The following is a 14,527-nucleotide window of genomic DNA, read 5'->3' as shown; positions in this document are numbered from 1 at the left end:
GGCTGGCAGGAAGTGGCCAGCACAGCACTCCTGGAGCCCAGCCCAGCCCCACGCCTAGGTTTTAGCTCCAGGGCAGGCCTGACCAGCCACCAGCCAGAGGGACTCCAGATAAGCAGCAGCTGTGGCCATTTCCAGATTTATCAACACAGAGATGCAAAGGACAAAGTGAGGTCAGTGTAGTCTGGACTTTGGGACCCAGTAAGTGGGAGTGCATGGCTTTTGCCACCGGGGCTAGAAGCCGCTGAGACACCAGCACAGCCAGCCAGCACCACATGGCAGCTTCAGCTCCTGGCCTGCAGAGTATAGGGGGACCAAGCACCAGTCTGAGAGGTAATTGCTCTTGCTTTAAGCTTCTTGGATCTGGACTGCAGTCTAGGGTGGAGGTCCTGGGGTGTGTGTCCAGCTTGCCAGAGCGTGTGGAGACCTCAGAGAGGTCACCCATCTAATACCTCCGGCAGCTGAGAAAACCCCAGCATTTGGGAAGAAAGCTCCCCTGTCTGGTGGCAGAGTCCTACTGTGGCAAAAAGCCCAGGGGTCAAGTGACTGAGGGGCGACATGACCAGGCAAAAGAAACAAAGCAGACAGAAGATTCCAACATTAGACTCCTATTTTGGGGACAAAAAGGAGCAAAGCATGAAACAGGAGGAAGACAGTGAAGTCAGAACTCCTGCACCAAAAGCTTCAAAGGAAAATACCAGCTGGTTACAGGCCATAGAGGACCTTAAGAAGCAGATAAGAGAAGTGGAGGAAAAATTGGGAAGAGAAGTGAGAACAATGCAAGAAAATTACAAAATGAGATTCAACAGCCTGACTGAGGAAAATAATACCTTAAGAAATAGATTAACTCAAATGGCAAAAGAGGCTCAGAAAGTCAATGAGGAGAAGAATGCCTTAAAAAGCCAAACCTGCCAGATGGAAAAAGAATCTCAAAAGCTCAATGAGGAGAATCATTGCTTCAGAATTAGATTGGAGCAAATGGAAGCTAATGACTTTATGAGAAATCAAGATGCTGTTAAACGGATCCAAACAAATGAAAGAATAGAAGGCAATGTGAAATATCTCATGGGAAAAACTACTGACCTGGAAAATAGATCCAGGAGAGATAATTTAAAAATTATTGGACTGCCTGAAAGCCATGATCAAAGTAAGAACCTAGAAATCATCCTCCAGGAAGTTCTCAAAGAAAACTGCCCTGATGTTTTAGAACCAGAGAGCAAAATAGAGGTTGAAAGTATCCACAGATCACCTCCTGAAAAAGATCCCAAAAAGAAAACTCCTAGGAATATTATAGCCAGGTTCCAGAATTCCAAGATTAAGGAGAGAATATTACAAGGAGCCAGGAAGAAACAATTTGAATATTGTGGAAACACAATCAGGATAACCCATGATCTGGCAGCTTCTACACTGAGGGATCGATGGACTTGGAATATGATATTCCGGAGGTCAAAGGACCTGGGATTAAAACCAAGAGTCACCTACCCCCAGCAAAACTGAGTATCATGTTTCAGAGGAAAATATGGTAATTCAGGAATGTGGAATAGAGGACTTTCAAGCATTCTTGATGAAAAAACCAGAGTTGAATAGAAAATTTGACATTCAGATACAAGAAGCAAGAGAAGCACGAGAAGGTAAACAGGGAAAAGAAATCATAAGGAACTTATCACAGATGAAATATTAACCTTCCTACATGGAAAAACAGTAATTGTAACTTATGAAACTTTTCTCAGTAGCTGAAGGGAAAAGAAATATATATGTCTATATATGAGGGTATATGGGCATATGAATACATATGTAAATGTGTGTATATATGTTTACAGGTATACATAGATAGAGGGCACAGGACCAATTTAACAGGAAGGGATGATTCTTAAAGGGTGAAATTAAGAGGTGAGAGAGGAATATAATGAGAGGAGATGGGGAGAGACAGAATGGGGTAAACTATCTCATATAGAAGAGGCAAGGAAAAATGGTTACAATGGAGGGGAAGAATAGGAAGGCAAAAGGGAATGGGTCAACCTTATTCCCATTGAATTTGGCTTGAGGAGGGAATGAAATACACACTAAATAGGGTATCTCACCCTCCAGGAGAGTAGGGGGGGAAGGGTGAGGGATGATGGAAGGGAAGGAAGGCTGGGGGGGAGGGAAGTTGGAAGCACCCACTTTTGAAAAGGGATGGGATCAAAGTAGAGAATAGAACAAGTGGGAGGTGGGATAGGAGGGAGGGAAATATAGCCAGTCTTTTACAATATATCTACTATGTTATTGTTTTGCATTAGCCACACATGTACAACCTATACTGAACTGCTTATCTTCCCAGTAAGGGTGGGTGACAAGGAAGGAAGGGAATGAATCTGGAACTGAAAGTTTTAAAATCAAATATTCAAATATATATATATATATATATATATATATATATATATATATATATATGCATATAAAAAAATTATAGGGTTTTTTTTATTAAAATGTTAATTTTAATTAACATGGTTAACTTGGTAATGCCTCACTGTTGTTATTTTTAAATGAATTAATAAATACTATATTTTAAAATTAAAAAAAAGGGACAGGATCAAAGTAGAGAATAGAACAAGTGGGAGGTGGGATAGGAGGGAGGGAAATATAGTCAGTCTTTTACAATATATCTACTATGTTATTGTTTTGCATTAGCCACACATGTACAACCTATACTGAACTGCTTATCTTACCAGTGGGGGTGGGTGACAAGAGAGGAAGGGAATGAATCTGGAATTCAAAGTTTTAAAATCAAATATTCAAATACATATATAATTATTAATACTATTTTACATGTAATTGGGAAATAAGATATACAGGCACTGGGGCATAGAGATCCACTGGAAAAATTGAAAGGGGTATGGGTGAAAATATGGGAGAGAGCAGACTGGAGGAGGGGATATCCTGTGGGATTGCTATTTTGGGGTGGTGGGTAGGGGAAAAACGGGGAGAAAATTTGTAACTCAAAATCTGGCAGAAATGAATGATGTAAATCAGAAGTTAATAAAGCATTTGAAAAAAAAATCTTTTTAATCCTTGTTGATTTAAGAAAAAAAGAAAATGAACACTGAAAAATTATAAAGAACAAAAAAAGAATATACTAATCCCTTCCTCCTCACTTCTTTGCAGCAGTGGGAGATCCATGGGTATGGAACAACTTTTTTCTTTTTCCTCTTTTTTTTTTTAAGTGACATAAAAAGAAAAGACAGAATTTATTTTTTAAAAAGAAAATCATATTGGCAACTGTATGTGGAAGATGGATTAGTAAGCGGAAAGACTTGTATTAAAATTAATCTAGACAAGACAGAGGATTAAGGCTGACCTAAGATGGTGCTGAAGAGAAAGGGACAGATATAAGAGACATTGTAGAGATAAAAACATCAAGATTCAGAAAAGATTAGATATGTAGGGAAACAGAAAGTGAGGAATTGAGAATACCTCTAATGTTGTGAACCTGAGTGGCTGAAAGGATGATGATACCCTAAACGCCTGAACTGAAACTGGGAAGTTCAGAAAAAGGCTAGGTTTGTGGGGAAAGGTAACTTCTGACTCATGCAGGTTGAATTACAGGTGCCTACAGATATCCAGTTTAAGATATCCAACAGGCAATTTTGTGCTTTTAAGAGAAGAGAGTAGGACTATGAAAATAAAGATCTGAGTCATTTGTACAGAGATGCTATTTGAAACCATGGAAGTTGATAATATCACCAAGTTAGAAAGTAAAGAGTGAAGAGGGCCTGGGACAGAGTCTTGTGTACACCCAGTTTGTGGGCATCACATATGTGAAAATGCAGCAAGAGACTAAGAAGGGGCACTCAGGTAGGAGGAAATCCAAGATAGAGAAATCATAAATATCCAGAGTGGGAGAATATGCAGGAGAAGTCAGTGAAACAGTATCAAAAATGCTGCAGAGAGATCAAGAATAAGGATAAAGAGGGCATTAGAATATGCCGATTAAGAGACTGTTGTAACTTCGAAGAGAGCAATTTCAGTTTGAGGCTGAAATCCATATTGCTGAGCATTTAGAAGAAAGAAGAGAAAGTGAAAACATTTATTGCAGATGTATTTTAGATGACCTTTTCAAGGAATTTCACTGAAAAGGGGAGGAGGATAAATAAAAGGGGAGGACAGAGTATTATTTGTATTTATCAATTACAGAATCTAGACAACTTGCTTTTCCTCTGAAGACTGCTCAAAAGCCAGAATATCATATATCTCACTTGTTAAAGTTTTACTTAATAGATGAAGATAAACATATAGAAAACAATAGTACATCAAAAATCTCACTTCTACATCAAATCTCACTACTAAGTCATCATTTAACATAAAAAATCTCACTGATACCAGCCAATAAAAGATGAGTTTTAAGATTAACTCTACGTGAAAAAAAGAAACAAGGCTAGATATGGTTAGCATTTTCCCAACAAAAATATACCTGAAAAATTACTGATTTAAATTCTCTACTTAATTCTAACATTTTCTTGCTCACATAGTTTACCCAAGAATTGCCGAGCTTTTAAATTGCAACTGTATTCCACAGTTTCCAAACGATCAGAAAACTGTAATCCACTAGCAAGCTTAGGGTTAACACGTTACCCAAATGGCTTGTGTAGTGACCCCTCCCCTTCAACTTTTCCCAATGACACAAATGTTATTAATATTTTTATTCTTTAGGAGGGCAGAGTCAAAATGGCAAAATAAGAGGAAGTATTTTTACCTAGCTCACCTAGCACATCTCCTCAACAGCCTAGAAAACACATCTGACTGAATTCCAATTAGGAAAGCTAAGAAAAAGTCACAGAGGTATTTTTCTATTCTAGGGCAGCTTAAGAAGACAGACAGAAAGGTCTCTGGACACTGAGGGGCTGGCCAGGAGCATGCCCAGTGTAGAGAGCATTACATTGTTCAGGAATGGAACGAGGGCTGAGACAGAGTACCAAGGCAGAAAGAGATCCTAGGAGAGCCCTGAACTAATACTAGGAGCAGGAAAAGGTGCCATCTAGCAACTCTGTTGCCCATCACCCTAGGTTTCCAGGGTGGAGCGGAGCTGCCAAATGCAAGTGGGGCCTTAACTGAATACTCTTACTCTTTATGTTAGTATTCTGAAAATGCTTAAGAGTCTTATTTTCCAGAAATGTCCTGGCCTAAAATTTTAGTCATGTAGCTCTTCTCTGGGAATAAAGTAGCAAAATAAAACTTTTTTTTCTGGGGGACAGGGTGCAATGCTGGCACAAAAAAAGGGTTGCCAAGATATTTTCTACCAACAGCCTCCAAGCTTTTCCTGATTCTACTTGGGTCTGCCTAAGTTGAGTGAGTTGGCAAGAAAAAATAATAATCAATCAAAGAATTATTAAGTGGCCCTTTTGTCTACAAGAGATACATCTAAGTTACCACTTTACTTTTTTTAAGTAAAGTTAAGCCTGGATATTTTACTCAATCTTTAACACAGCCAGGAAAAGCAATCAGCCACTTCAAAAATTATTCTAATAAAAACCACTACATGGATATAAAAAAAAGAGAGAGTCGAAAAGTCAAGAAAAACCCCTAAGGGATACAATGTATTTCTTAGGATGACCACAGACTTACATTACAGACATGTTATAACAGCATTATACCAGGAAAAAGACACTTTTAAAACCCAGATTTAAAATACAGCTTTAACTGATACACTCAGTTCACCTAAGTGTCACCTTCTCATCAAGGGCAACCCTTATGGGACAGGCTTTTGCATTCAAGATTCAGTCCTGCTCAGATATACCATCATATTAAAGATGAACAAGACAGCAATAGTCTATTCAATGTAAATTAGGAGTAGCCTTCAGGCTCCTGGCTATTTGCCAACATAGCCCCATGAGTAGACAAAATATAGGCACCTTTGTCTTTCAGGTAATTTGTAGCTTCTAGCTCTTCCTGTCAAATATCTCAAAAATTTAATTAACAAGTTTGACTTTAGTTTTGCTTCTTGTAAATGAAGTATTCTAATCTAAGTTATAAAAATCTGCATTAAAACTGTATTTTCACACTTACTTTACATATGTAATAACCCAAATTCCACTGTGAATTTCAATGTTCCACAAGAAAAAATTACTTCAATAAAAACATTCCAATTTGAAGATCCTGAGGGATCTGTTTGTTTTCTAATCTGTAATTTGAGGTTATGAATTACAGGATCATAGTTGTGTAAGTTGGATGGGACCACAGAAGATAAATGTTTGAACACACAATGTTAAGAGCTGGAAGAGACTTTGAAATAAAATATAAAGGCTGTTAAGAACCTCAGAACAGGCTATTAAAAACGCAAGTATAAAATATCAGAACACAGAACAGGATATTAGAGATGGAAGGGTAAACTTTAGAATGCTGACTATACAATAGGAGACACAATTTAGTACCGTGGCCTTGAATAAATAAATTATATCATCTCTCAACTAGACTTAGTTCATGATGTCTAAAACAGGAATAATCTCAAAAGGTTATTAGTAATAATTAACATGACAGCATTTTTATAAGACTACTGCAATTATGTATTGCCATTTCCTAATGTTCAGACATTAACTTATCAAAGAATCAAGAATCATCTAAACGTTATCTTAATTGATCTAGTCTCTTGTTTTTGTTTAGTTTCTTAATATATTTCAAATGGTAGTAAAACAACAATGGTTGGGACAGAAGATGCCCTAACATCTAGTTCCCCACAATGATGAAATCATAAGTCCACAACCAATTCCCCCTCCAAAATAAATCAAAACAAAAAAAACAGAAACTACTCCTCATACAGCAATATCACCACCTGGTGGTCAGAGTATGCTAAAGAAAAAAAAATTAATCAAAACAGCATTATATCTTTAAAGGTTCACTCACACGAATTCTGAATGAGAAATTAGACAATGTAATATTCTTCTAAAGAATCTACTGCTTTTAAAAAAAACTAACAACTGAGAAGCTATATAGATGGGGCATATCTGACCTATTAAAGTGGTCTGTAAACTGGAAATGTCGAATTATCTATAGCCCTATGCCCACAATGGAATCTATAAATAAAAACTTTACATTAGTTAGGTAAATACAAAGTACATGTATATTTGAGGGGTGTGGGTGTCATTACTTGCTATAATTTTTTTCCAATAAAATATATTGATGCTCAATAATCTCATTAGTTGTGTGATTTGGGGAAAGTCATTTCATCTCTCTAAGCTTAAGTTTTTCAATCTATAAAATGGGCTTAGTGGCACCTACACTCCACCTCTCTTACAGGTTTGTTATAAGGAAAGCGTTACATAAACTCTAAGATGGAGAAAAGTGACTTCTTATTGTCATTACTCTTGCTGACTATCAGTGTGCACACCTATAAGATGGAAGTAATAATAGTTACATTATCTTACAGTACTTGTGTAAGGAAAACACTATGTAAAATATAAAACACTAGGCTAATTGTGACTGATTATTAATCAGTCCAATCCCCACTATTCCAAAGCTTTAAAAAATCTGATGTTTTCCTTATATTGACTAAAAAAACCTTTTTTTAAAAATCAGTTCTATCCCACTACCGCCCCTCAATTTAAAGGAATCAGAAAAGAAGGAAACAGTATATAAGGCTGAAACTGACAATAAAGAATACATTTTAAGGGAACAGTTTTGAATGCAATTCTAAATTTACTATAAGCACCTTCATTTAAAAATAATTACAAAGATTCATCTGTACAGTATCTAGGGGGCACATCATTCTCCCCACCAAAGAGAGAACAGCTGTTGTATAAAAATCTTATAAGAGGACAGATAACACAATGGGATTGTAGAGTCTCTAAATGGCAATTTCCAAATGACTCGAGGTGGTAGTTTCCTAGGTTCTGTGGTGCCAAGACACCAATTACTAAAATTTTTAAGATGCAGAAAACATCCAGTTTTGTAGAGCTTACTGAAGAACTATATACAGAGAAACTCACAAGAACTATATACAGAGAAACACACACACACACACACACACACACACACAGAGTCTGTATCTGTTTCTGTGTCAATATACCTCAAAAATTTCAGAAACAAAAGCAAATATTACCATACATAATTTCATTCTTTTAAATTCAGTTAAGGAAAACTCTCTCTAAAATGAGTTGCTTTTATTTGAAACAACAAATTCCTTTATCAGTTGACATTTTTAAGCTGAGAGTAGAAGGCAGAACCACTTGTCCCGGATGTTGTTGATGGGACTCACAGTTCAGGATAGTGCTGGGACTAGATAACTTCAAAGTTCCTTTCCAGCTCTAAAACTGTATCATCCACCATTCTATATTCTAAAGTCTCTTCTAATGATAACATTCTATGTTCCAACATTCTATACTCAAAAGTCCCTGCCAGCTCTAACTAACTAGGTTTTGATTTCAAAGTATGATTTTTTAAAAGCATTTTTTTGGATAGCAGCCAAAATACAAGTCAAGAAATGTTAGAAAGCTATGAAAGAAGGTAACTGTTCAAGAAAAAGAGAACATCTATTTGAAAGGTCAAAAAAGGAAAATAACACCATTCTAAAATATGTGGGAGAAGTTCAACTCACCCATGGTGACATAAGGCAATTTATCAGTTGATCCATGAGGATAGATGCTGTAGAGGTGAGGTCCAGTAACATCTACTCCTCCTAAAACCAAGGCTGCACCAATGTAACCTTGATACCTAGTAGACATAATGTGCATAAGGAAAAAATGAAGCAAAGAAAAAAAAGAAGCATCTAAACAAAGTTTAACCACACAAATGCTGAATGAGGTGTCTGCTTTTCTTGATTTTGTTTGGTTTTCTCAGTTACTTTTCTTAGTTAACTTGTTTTGAATGGGGAAAAGCCAGACACTATCACTAAGACACCTTTAAAGCTCAAAAATAGGGAGCTGATGAATCCAGATCTATTGATAGCTAGCAAGGGGACCTCAATCAATGAATCAAAAAACATTTCATTAAGTACCTACTATGTACCAGGCACTGTGCTAAAACACTGGGAATACAAAAGGAGGCAAAAGAGAGTCCCTCTGCTCAAGGAACTCAAAAGAGTTAAATGAGGGAGATGGGTAAACAAATATATACAAAGCAAGCTATAGACAGAAAAAATAGGAAATAATTAACAGAGGGAAGGCACTGACATTCACTAACGTTGTTTATAATATAAAGATGGCAAAATTGTTCTCTTGCTTTTTATCTGGTTCTTTAAAGGTCGGGTTCTCCAAAACTAGGTCACAAGAATGAGTCAAATTCCTGGGAAGATTTTCAAAGTGCACCCTAAATGATTACTCACTTCTGGACAATGCTAAAATTCTATATTTACAAACCCTTATTGTTCAGTTGTTTCAGTCATGTCTGACACTTCATGACTCCATTTTGAGGGGGTTTTCTTGGCAAAGACACTGGGGTAGTTTGCCATTTCCTTCTCTAGCTCATTTTACAGATGAGGAACTGAGGTTAACAGGGCAAGTCCCACAGCTAGTAAGTGTCTGAGGCTGGATCTGAACATTCTAAGCCCAGTACTCTATCCACTGCACCACCTAGATGCTTTCCACAAAACCAACATTACATGGTACAACTAAAAGCAGAAAGACCTACAGAAGGAAAACAGGTCGCACTAGGTCCCACAGCTAATGACAGAATGGAGATTCAGACTAACTTCTATCAGTCCAAAGCTCTTTTCCCCTATGCCAGTGCCTCTCCTCTTCAACCAAGCTGCCAAAACACAAGGGCCTACCACAGAGCCTCACACATTGAAGGCATTGTTGAATGAGATAAACCATATTTCCCCCACTGACTCTCACAGTAATACAGGAAACCTATTTTTATGTGTGTGTGAGCAAAAGGAAAGAGAGCTAACCAAACCTTGGTATGAGTAATCATGAGCTTCTGGATATGTGGCAAATAAATAGCCATAAAAGTGTCCTTCCACTGTCCCTTGAGAGAATGACAGTGCCCTGTCCAACTCAGGCGCAGCTATGTAAAATGATGCACATGCTTTATAAATCAGAACGTGATATACAAATGCCATGCTTCTGAAAAGCAGGGATCGTTAAGAGTACTTCAAAGGATCTGTGAACTCTTCAATCCAAGTGTTCCCTCCACTGGTACAAATCACAACCCATCCATGTCTTCTCATCTAGTGTTTTTTGAGTCCACTTTTTTGTCCACAGATATGCCATAGAAGATTTGCCCAACATAATGAAGGGCTTCCCTAGTGCTCTTTCTTACATTTTGCCAGAACCAGCAGAACATTCAGCCTGTCCATCTGTTATACTTTGCTCTTTTTTGATCTTATATTTTTTTATTTTATAATTACATTTTATTTTATATGTATACTTAATATTTGTATTATTTCATAAATATAAATATGTATATTTTCTTGATGGCATCTCTTAGACTTGAGTACGTTTCATTACTGGAAATACAATGTAGTCTAGACGTACCTACCATGTATCTCACCATTGTCTGTCCACTGCCTTCTGTGTAATGCCCATCTTTGGTCCTCCAGGGACTGTGGTGTTCCAGGTCTCACTACCATACAAAAGCCCTATTAAAATGTTTCTATTAAAAAGATGGGCTTTTACTCTTAGGGGAAGGTTGGAGGTCAAAATGATTTGCAATTTCTTGAAGCAACATAACCCACTCACCTCCTTTTCAACTCTGGGGCCAGCTAACTGTTCATTTATATTGTCTCTCCCAGATACACATGCTACTGGACAAGTTCTATAGGGCAGCCATTCAGAGGCACAAAGAAATATGGGCAACAAACGTTCTTCATCCATTTGGTCTTTCCTGTGTAAATAAACAGGCCAAACTGTGTTGTGTGATTACTGATTTCTTCCAGAAGGCTCTGCCACTAGGGGTAATCGATACAATGTTATCTGTAAATAGGAGCATCTAGAAGGAATTTTAATCTGAACTCTAACCTCCAGATATATACACCACCATTATGGCATAATTTTTGGTGAGCAAAAATTTCCATTTAACATGCCTCACAAGGTATCTATTATCAGGTTCTTGAACAGGGTCATTTCTGTTGTGGGAATCTTAAAGATCTTAATACATGGATGGGAGACACCTTGTTGTAAAAAAATAGCCTATAGAGTGATTTTATTTTACCAAGTTGAATGTTTTTATTTTTCCCCCAAAATAAGCAAACAAACACAATCAATTATGAAGTGGTAAAGATTTGGTGCATGGTTGAATAGCATATGCAAAAGCACGACCAGCTTATTCTCAACTATTATCATCATCAAAGATGCTCTTAATTTATGTATAGTTGACCCATCATAAAGAGTTTTAAAGAGGGCAAGCATACAGGTCTATAATTGTTTTGTTTTTTTAAGCAATCGGGGTTAAGTAACTTGCTCTACACGGCCAGTTATTTCTGGGTGTGGTGCTGAGTATCTGAGCCCAGATTTGATCCCCAGGTCATCCTGACACTGGAGCCGGTGCTCTTACTCGCTGAGCCACCTGGCCGCCCCTCAGGTCTATAATTGTTAATGTTTTCTTGCTTGCTTTTTGGGGGTATCAATAATGTATGAAATTTTTTCAAGTCACTGGTATCTTCCTCTCCTTTAGATTTCTTGTACATTGTTCACTCAATATTCCCACAATTTTATCACCTCCAGCATGATTCTCTTCTCTATATATTTGATTTAATCAAAATGCTTTTCCCATCTCTGTGCTCTTTAGTGCCAATTCTACTTCCTCTTTAAGTCCCTCAGGAACTGTGATGTTGGAGTCCAAGTCTTGTGGATCTTTCTCCAATTCTTGAAGGAGAAAAGTTTGTTGTAATAATTTTTGCAAATCTTTTCCATTTTTCTTGTTTGCAATTTGCTTTCTTGTTTTACCCTTAATGTTCTCGGGATAAGTTTGCTTGGCTGGGTACCCTGCCAACTCCCTTCTATCTGACAGGTTCTCTCAGTTTTATAAAGATAATACTGTTCAAATCATCCATTATTCTTCACGACTTTACAAATTTATATTCTAATGCAGTGCTGCCTTTGGCAGCCAACTCTCTCCATTTGGCAAATAATATGGCAAATACTGGCTAACTAGTACTTTCTGTGTTCCTTTGGTCTCCTTGTTGTAGCAATTAATTTACACTGGCTTACTTTGTAGATCAAATTAATATAGATGGGAGAGAGATTGTTGTCTGTCTATCCCAGATATACATGCTATTGGACAAGTTCTATAGGGCAGCCATTCAGAGGCACAAAGAAATCTGGGCAACAAATGTTCTTCATCCATTTGGTCTTTCCTATGTAGATACTGTCCATTTCCAATGTTTAAGATTTAGAAGCTTAAATAATTCAGGTTTAAATCTTAATTGAATACTGAACCTTTTGCTAATGCTATTTTTTCCTTTATTATTAATTTTGATCTTAACTGTGAAAAGTCAAATGATCTGACTATGCACAAAGAGCAAACAGGCATAATTACCATCTCCTTAAGTATTTTCCTGTCTGGTAAAATGTAGTCAATTTTGTGTTCTTTACATTACTTTTTGGAGGTATCACTAGAGTTGGCAATTTTTTTGTTATCTTTTTTTGGGTTATCTTTCTTCCTTGAAGTATCTTGTGAATCAATTTCTCAATTCTTTGAAGACTGTTCTACCCTCCTTAAGTTTTTACTTGATCTGATCCAGTGACTCTTTTCAACTTTGTCTTCCTAAATGTCACTGCTACTTCTTTACATACTATAGTACATGAGAATCCAAATATGGTGGTTTCTGTCACTGATTGCAAAAATAGGTCATTAAAGAAATCCTGATAAATGTGTTCCACTTTACATATATATGCCATCTTTCCAGTTTCATCTATAAATTCTCTTAAGATGATCTGACTCATTTAACTCTCACACTTTCATAAAGTAATTTTTACTTCCCCTGCTTTTCATTGTTTTATAGAGCAATATCGGCTTATAATTTTCCACCAAGCTACTTTATTGTTTAATAAGTAGACTCATATTCCAAACTGACATAATTCCCCTTGACAGTCATCTCTATTTAGCAAGGAAAGCAAGTATTTGTTGGTTAAGTCAATTTCCAGGCACCTTTGGTCTCCCCACTCTGACAAGAGTTTTACATATTAAGCTTTTGCAAGAAAGGGTGATAATGAGGGTCAATATCTCTTTTTTGTATTTCCAACTTTTCTACATCAAAGGACATATCTGAATCAAATAAAAGTTGTAACTTTTCACACTGTCTTCTCATATACATTCTATTTTAATTGTAATTCTGACCTTTGCTCTTATCAGCTGATAGTTTACCAGAAAAAAAATAGCCGATTCTGATGTCTCCCCTATAATTTTGTTTTCTTCCTAAAGAAAGTACTCATGACATATGGCACTGAAGCTTGTGAATAGTTTATATGGCTTTAGCCTCTGTTGATTCTCAACCTCTGAGTTATGTTCTGTCACACATTCTTCACCTTCCTCCCCTCTACCCACTCTCATACTAATGTAACTTGGTGTGAAAGATCTTATCAAGTTCCTCATGAATTTCTCTACCTCTTCATTCTCTAGAAGAGATGCTGGCACATCCACAAGAAATAACTAAAGGGACAGATTCAGCAAAACCTTAGATGATTTGTATAAACTAGCAAAGAGTAAAGTGAGCAAATCCAGGAGAACAAAAATTGTATTAACAGTTAGTATTGAGTAGCGCCCCCTACATACTAGGCACAGTGACAAGTGCTTTACAAATATTATCTCATTTGATTCTCATAACAACTGTGGGAGGTGGGTGCTTTTATGATCCCCGTTATACAGCTGAGGAACCTGAGGCAAGAAGTTAAGTGACTTGCCCAAGGTCACACAGTTAGTATCTGAGGCCACATTTGAACTTGGATCTTCTTGAACCCAGGCCCAGCAACTCTATCCACTGTACCAAAAGTTGCTCCAACATATACAGTGACTATAGCATTGTAAAGAAAAACAAAAAAGACTAAAGAACTGTGTCCAGTGTAATGACCAACCATGATTCCTGAGAATCCAAGAAGATGCTTCCCACCTCTTGACAAAGAAGTTATGGACAAGAGGTAAAGAATAAGATATATGTTTTCAGATATAACTCAAAATATGGATTTGTTTAGCTTGACTATGCTTAAGAATGTCAAGAAATGGGTTTTTTGCTGCAGCAGGGAGAGCTAGTGAAGTGGGTTTAAGGACATTTAGGATAATAAGGCAGAAAAAAGAACACCATCAATGAAGCCCTTGTACAAAACACAAGTTTCAGCAGGAAAAACATAAGCTTTAGAACCAAGATGTTGAATGTATTACATTTTTTATATACATATAGACACATAAAGTACAGTCTCAATTTCATGTATAATCCTTTTTCTGTTCTTTATATATGAAAATACTCATATGCTTTGGTACTTGTCAAGTTCAGAATAACAAAATATAAAAAATTTCCTTTAAAAATATGTTAGATAATAATTGCATAGGTTATAATAAATTTTATGGCAGTCTTTTTGCTTATGCTGATAATAAGCACTATAAGATAAAAATGATCAACTGGTCC

The 14,527-nt window shown here is 36.7% G+C and overlaps 1 protein-coding gene across 1 annotated transcript in view; it reads right to left on the bottom strand.

The window, feature by feature from the left end:
• Positions 1 to 14,527, bottom strand: part of PSMB7 (proteasome 20S subunit beta 7) — a 93,906-nt gene that overhangs the window by 67,766 nt on the left and 11,613 nt on the right. The window contains exon 5 of the mRNA XM_069082785.1: positions 8,564 to 8,679. Coding sequence (XP_068938886.1) covers positions 8,564 to 8,679 — 116 coding nt within the window. The remainder of the gene's footprint in view (positions 1 to 8,563; positions 8,680 to 14,527) is intronic.

This window comes from Petaurus breviceps, unplaced genomic scaffold, assembly GCF_028583685.1.
Source record: "Petaurus breviceps papuanus isolate PSGF00001 unplaced genomic scaffold, PetGlider_PUasm1.0 171, whole genome shotgun sequence".
In the NCBI taxonomy this organism is placed as follows: Eukaryota; Metazoa; Chordata; class Mammalia; order Diprotodontia; family Petauridae; genus Petaurus; species Petaurus breviceps.
The sequence above is the reverse complement of the archived record's forward strand: the minus strand, read 5'-3'. Positions and strand labels throughout refer to the sequence as shown.